Source organism: Triticum aestivum, chromosome 1A (assembly GCF_018294505.1).
Source record: "Triticum aestivum cultivar Chinese Spring chromosome 1A, IWGSC CS RefSeq v2.1, whole genome shotgun sequence".
NCBI classification, from domain to species: domain Eukaryota; kingdom Viridiplantae; phylum Streptophyta; class Magnoliopsida; order Poales; family Poaceae; genus Triticum; species Triticum aestivum.
In genome coordinates, this window is record NC_057794.1 from 495,914,801 (window position 1) to 495,921,139 (window position 6,339).

Sequence of the window (6,339 nt, forward strand, 5' to 3'; positions counted from 1 at the left end):
GTGTGTAGCTCCAAATAGAGTATGATGAGAAAGTACAACAAATAGTGTGTATTTCAAACATTTGGAGAAGTTACAGTATTGGTCCACTACGCAGCTGATGAACGAGAAAGAATCAATCTCTGAGAGCAGTGTAAAATTAGTCCACCGTCGATGTTAGCACCCTCGCACCGACAAAAATTTCAGGCAACTCTCAAACATGGCAACGTCCTCAATAATCATGCGCCCCCAAACAATTATAAAATGCAAGCGGAGATCAAGACGTAACGTGGGATTAGTTCCAGACGGTGAGGCTCCGAGTCTCGAGACACGTGAAACTGTCGGATCTAGTCGCGATCGACAACAAGCATTCTATTTCTCCATAGACCACTAGACAACAGCAACAAACGTTCCAAAGGTGAAATGGCGACATGCTCGTGTCGTGTGTCCTCCGGCCGGCAGCGGCCACAGCGACACGCCAACGCTAAACGACCAAAACGAACCATGCACTTATGCTGGATCCCTAGAGCTATCAGACGCAGGAACATACACCGGATCGAGGCAGGAACCAATGGAACGATCGATCAACCTCAAGTCGTGTCGATAGACAACTTTAATTATGGTGGCCCAGCCCGCTGCATGGACTGGAAGTGGAACGGAACGACGTGCATGACGGCGACCGGACGGCGATGGGGCCTGCCCGGCCTACGGCCAGCCCTGCACCCAGACGGGCTCCCGCCGGCCGCCGCAGAACTTCACCATCCACGGGCTCGGCCGGACCCCGAGGCAGAGCATCCCCGCCATCGCCGGCGCCTCGTAGTACTGGTAGTGGTGGGCACCGGCCTCGTCCAGGCAGCTGCTCGAGCCGCCGGAGAAGAGCCAGCGGGTGGACGACGAGGACGACTGCACCGACGCCGCGGACGAGGACGGCGACGAGGACACCCGGGACCTGCCGAGCGCGATCCGGCGGAACACGGCGGCGATGAAGCCGATCTTGATCCACTTGAGCCTCCTGTAGCCGCCGCAGCAGCACTTGCAGCTCCTGTCGCCAGCGGGGGCGCCCTTGCTCCTGCGGCCCTGCAGCCTGCCGCTGTCGCCGTACGACGACGCCGAGACGGCCCGCGCATGGTAGGACGGCGGGGGGGTGATGGCCGGGACGGCGGCGGGGAGCGCCCTGCAGCAGGAGGTGGCGTCCTTGGGCGTGCCCGGCTGGGACTCCCAGCCGAAGGGCACGGCGGCGGGGCCGGCGCCGTAGTAGCGGAAGGAGGGGTTGGCGAGGGAGCTCTCCCTGGTGAGCAGGCGCGCGTAGAACTCGCCGTCGTGCGTGATGCGGAGCGGGCTCTGCGGGCAGCTCGGGGTCGCCGCGCCGCTGCGAGCCTTGGGCGTCTCTCGCCCTCTCATGGTGGATGGTATGATCTCTGGGTAGGTGGTGCGGTGGACGGAGGGAATGGAATGGGGGAGGGTGTTGGTCGCTGCGTGGGAGAGTGTGGAGCGCGAACGATCCGAGAAGTGGAGAGATCCGATGGCGCGTTTTATATGCGGGAGGAGGGTCGCTCCTCTTGCTCGGTGGTCACTTGCGATCCAAACTACTCGCACACCTTTTTCCTGCCCACTTGCGGGGAATGACACGCTGGCACGTGCCAATCAGTGCTTGTGTGTATTATGTATACAAACGCACGACGGGTCAGTTCGATTTTTTTTGATTTTTTTTAGTAAAGGGGAGTTTTATTCCATATCAATAGGGTTACATTCCGCTCACAAGGTGATGAATGAAAGGAGGGTCACGCTGCAACCAACAAGCGATCCTACGTGTCGTACGAGCATATATAGTTAGAGTGACAATGTGGAACCCTGATTTGTGATCTAGCTATCTTAACATGTTTAAACTCCCACACCGCCAAACCGAATGCCTCTGTTGCGTTCGTGCTCTCAGCTGTGGACCTCTGTCTCTCGTTACAGCCGTGTCTGTCCAACGTTGCTTCCTCCGAACTACAATACCCGCGTGACCTGTTAGCCACTGTTGACTTAATACCGCACATACCTGATGGTACATTATGTAGGGTCAACGATAAGCCCCTATCCATTGCTTATGCATATGAGGCTGCTTTCTTCTCTAGGCCGGAGGATTTGTTCACAGATTTTATTTGGGGAAAGAACTATGCGACTAACCGCTGCAGGTTGTTTATCTGACTTGCGCATCGTGGGAGACTGTACAACAACGAGCGTCGATTTGCGGAACTAGACAGACTCCGACTCATGCCCATTCTGCACGTCCATTGAATCAGCGTCCCACATACTTCTCCACTGCTCTATTGTTGCTGACGTCTGGTCGACGGTCGACTCTCTTAACATCAACCCTGCAGAATGCTCCTCCATCAAAGACTTGTCGGGGCTCCAGCCTCCTTACAAGATTCGCAACACGGTAATTATGGCTATTCTTTGGAGTCTATGGAAAAGAAGAAATGCTAAAGTCTTCAGAAACGAGGATGAACCCCGAGGACTTGTCCTTCGACGTGCGGCTCAAGACATTTTTCTTTGGTCCGGTAGATGTGTAAACGCAGATATAAAGCAAATTCTATTTGATTGGGGAATCATGTTGTCCCGGCTAGATGTAGCATAGAGTATCAGTCTTTTTTTTTCTCCTCCCTCTTCGCGTTCTTTGTATATACTCTCTGTCAAAACGCAAAATTAATAAAATTTTCAGGTTGGCTTTGACCGCCATAGTTCCCTAAAAAACATGTTTAAACTCCCTCTCTAGCATAAAATGCTTGATTTCCTTAACCGGTTGACCGAAAGGCGATTTGTCTAGCGAAGCATCCTTCATAGCACAGGTGGCACACATAGAATCTGATTGCACTATGATCGGTAACGAAGACCATTGAAGGGCAAGTGACATACCTATCATGAGCACCTAAATCTCCGCTTTAAGAGCATTGTTGTAGAAGAACAATAGATGACAAGTTGTGAAAATAACAACTTCCCTATGGTCTCTCAGTATCATTCCAGCACCAACTGAACCTTCCTCTGGGGAGAAAGATCCCTCATCGACAAGGCGAGCCAATTTGCTGGTGGTGGCTCCCAAGGAAGATCCAACAGCTTATCCTTCACCTGAAACTGGACAGGAACATCCACCGAATTCTTCCTTCGATAATTTATTATTTAGTGAGAAGTTGACATTACATGTTGAAAGGATCGATATGGTTGACTAGAGGGGGTGAATAGGCAACTAACAATTTTTGGCTTTTTTTAACAATTTAAACTTTGCATCAAAGTAGGTTATCTAGATATGCAACTAGGTGAGCAACCTATATGATGCAACAAGGATAGGAACACAAGCAAGCAAGTGATATGAAACAAATAAGCTTGCACAAGTAAAGACACGAGGTAACCAAGAGTGGAGACGGTGGAGACGAGAATGTGTTGCTGAAGTTCCTTCCCTTTGAGAGGAAGTACGTCTCCGTTGGAGCGGTGTGGAGGCACAATGCTCCCCAAGAAGCCACTAGGGCCACCGTATTCTCCTCACGCCCTCACACAATACGAGATGCCGTGATTCCACTATTGGTGCCCTTGGAGGCGGCGACCGAACCTTTACAAACAAGGTTGGGGCAATCTCCACAACTCAATTGGAGGCTCCCAACGACACCACGAAGCTTCACCACAATGGACTATGGTTTCGCGGTGACCTCAACCGTCTAGGATGCTCAAACACCCAACAGTAACAAGATCTGCAAGGGATTAGTGGGGGGAATCAAATTTCTCTTGGTGGAAGTGTGGATCGAGGCCTTCTCAACCACTCCCGAACAAATCAACAAGTTTGATTGGCTAGGGAGTGAGATCGGGCGAAAATGAAGCTTAGAGCAATAATGGAGCTTAGGGTTGGAAGAAATAAGTCAACGGGGAAGAAGGGGACCCCTTATATAGTGTAGGACAAAGATCCAACCGTTACCCACCAACCAACCCGCGGCCAGCGGTACTACCGCGTCAGGCCAGCGGTACTACCACAGGGCCGCGCGGTACTACCGCTTGCTACCAAGCGGTACTACCGCACGGCCATGCAGTACTACCGTACTGGCCCGCGGTACTGCCGCAACCCCAGCGACAGCAAGGTCAGATCTGACGCGCAGGAGCTGAGGGCGGTACTTCCGCAAGCGCGGTACTACCGCGCCTCCATGCGATACTACCGCAAGGCAAAAATCCCCTAGCTAGGGGGAGGAAACATCCGTGCCTACTTCCGCAAAGAAACGGAAGAAGCAAAAACCCGACACAGTAGTACTGCCGAGGGGCGGTACTACTGCCTGACAGCATAGCGTGGTACTACCGCGGTAGGTGTGGATGTAAAAAATTACATCCGCCCCTACTACCGCGAAGGAGCGGTACTAGCCCGGTGGGCGGCGGTAGTGCAGCTCCAGGGGAGCGGTACTACCGTGGGCACCTGCGGTACTACCGCGCCACCGCACGATACTACCGCTGATGCCTACGGTACTACCGCTTTCCTGGGAGCAGTACTACCGCGACCCAACTCAGCAGCCAGAACCAGGGAGGCGAGAAAGCGGAGGAAGCTCCAAGGGAAAAAGGAGGGGACAAGAAGGTGACGTGTACGTGATGATTCCATCCAAACCTTTCCAACATGGACCCCCTCTTAATAGTACGACTTTCCTACGACTCAAATCCACCAAAAAGAAACGTAGAAAAGACGCCGTCTTCAACAGTCTTCGAGGGGCACCCAACCATCTTGTGCCTAGCGATGAAATGTCTGGGATACTCAAGGCACACGATTAGTCCGCAAATGCATTGTCATCAATCACCAAAACACCATAGGGATAAATATGCCCTTACAATCTCCCCCTTTTTGGTGGATTGATGACAATACGGGATTTGCACAAGGGAAATAATATTAAGTAACCGCAAACCCCTCCTCTCTAGAATATAGACGGGCTCCCCCTAGATGTGTGCCACCTAGATGAGTGCTTTGGACTGCACGGCACACATACTAGGATCAAAGCTCCCCCTATATTATAGAGACAAGACATATCTATCACTAGACAAGATAGCACAAACATAAGTTAACTAAGATAGATAGAGTGCATATGTCTTACACCATATGTAGGATAGGTCTCGAAGGCACAAACAAAACAAAAGAAAACGAGGCAAATGAGGTCCAAATGACAAAGCAAACAAATACACCAAGCACGACACAACGCAAATCCCTACACTCTCTCCCCCTTTGGCATCGAGACGCCAAAAAGGCAGAGAGGACACCTACAAACACGGGGTGGCTCAGGCAGAGAAGTCGTCCCACTGCTCCTTGTGCTCCTCGTCAGACTCAGCGGCGGGGATGGTCTCCTCGATGTTCTCCTCTGAACTGGTCCACTTGTATCCCTGCTTTGACATCCAGGCAGCCTCAGGTGTGATGACGTCCTCAGACCCGCCAGACACATCCTCTCCAAAGAGCCTCATAACCTTCTTGTCACGGCGGCGACTCTCCTTGTCTGCCACGTGAGCCCTGTATTGTCCCTTTGCCTGCATGCAAAAGAGAGTCTTCATCTTGTCCTTTAACTTCTTGGCCCACGACGGCTCAGAGGAAGGTGTGGTGGACCTAGCAGCACGGTCCTCAGCAATATTCTCAGCAGCAGCCTCCTCATCATCAACAGCCCTCCTAGCAGAAGAGGCCTCAGCACGGGTAGTGGTGTTGGCCCAGTTGGGCTTGACGCGGAGGCTGATGGACTCATGGCGAATCCAGTCTGGAGCAAGGAACTCATCACCAGGGTACATCTTCTCCCAAGTGGTGGAGAGCAGCAGAAACAGGTACGGTTCGTAGATAGGTACCTTGCGAGTGAACACCGCACACCAAAGCTCACACCACATGATGTGTGGGACATCAAGTGGCTGAGTCTGATATGAACGTGCCTCTACACACAGGAGCAACATGTCCACTAGATAGGCATGGACCTTGTCCTTAATGCCAATGCGTGGAAACAGAGTGTTGCGGAAGATGCGATGCATGATATCCAGAAAGGAGTTCAACACCCAAGTTGACTTGCCATTGGGGAGCACCTTCTCAACAAGGAAAGGCTGAAGCAGGTTCTTGTTGGCAGACTCAGAGTTGGCGTGGGGGCGAACACCAACGGGGGTGTGAAGCCCGTCATCAGGAATGTGAATCAGATCCATGAACTCTTTCCATGTAGCAGACAGCTGACGGCCGTTGGTCATCCAGGTCATCCTCCGCTCATCCTCGGGATGAAAGTACACTGAGGCAAAGAACTGACAGATAAGCTCAGGGTCATAGTCAAGGTGAAAGGAGATCACCGGCTCAATAGCAAACTGCTCCACCAAGTCCAGAGCCTCTCCAAAATAGTCACGAAA

At 52.2% G+C, this 6,339-nt stretch overlaps 1 protein-coding gene across 1 annotated transcript; it reads right to left on the bottom strand.

The window, feature by feature from the left end:
- Positions 1 to 307: 307 nt before the first annotated feature.
- On the bottom strand, positions 308 to 1,463 carry LOC123158202 (uncharacterized). Its single transcript, XM_044576303.1, has one exon. It carries the CDS (start codon positions 1,375 to 1,377, stop codon positions 682 to 684), a length of 696 nt encoding a protein of 231 aa, XP_044432238.1. The 5' UTR covers positions 1,378 to 1,463; the 3' UTR covers positions 308 to 681.
- Positions 1,464 to 6,339: the final 4,876 nt, after the last annotated feature.

Bases quoted from the DNA above. Each gene is read 5' to 3' on its own strand.
- LOC123158202 (XM_044576303.1), bottom strand. From the start codon at position 1,377: ATGAGAGGGCGAGAGACGCCCAAGGCTCGCAGCGGCGCGGCGACCCCG.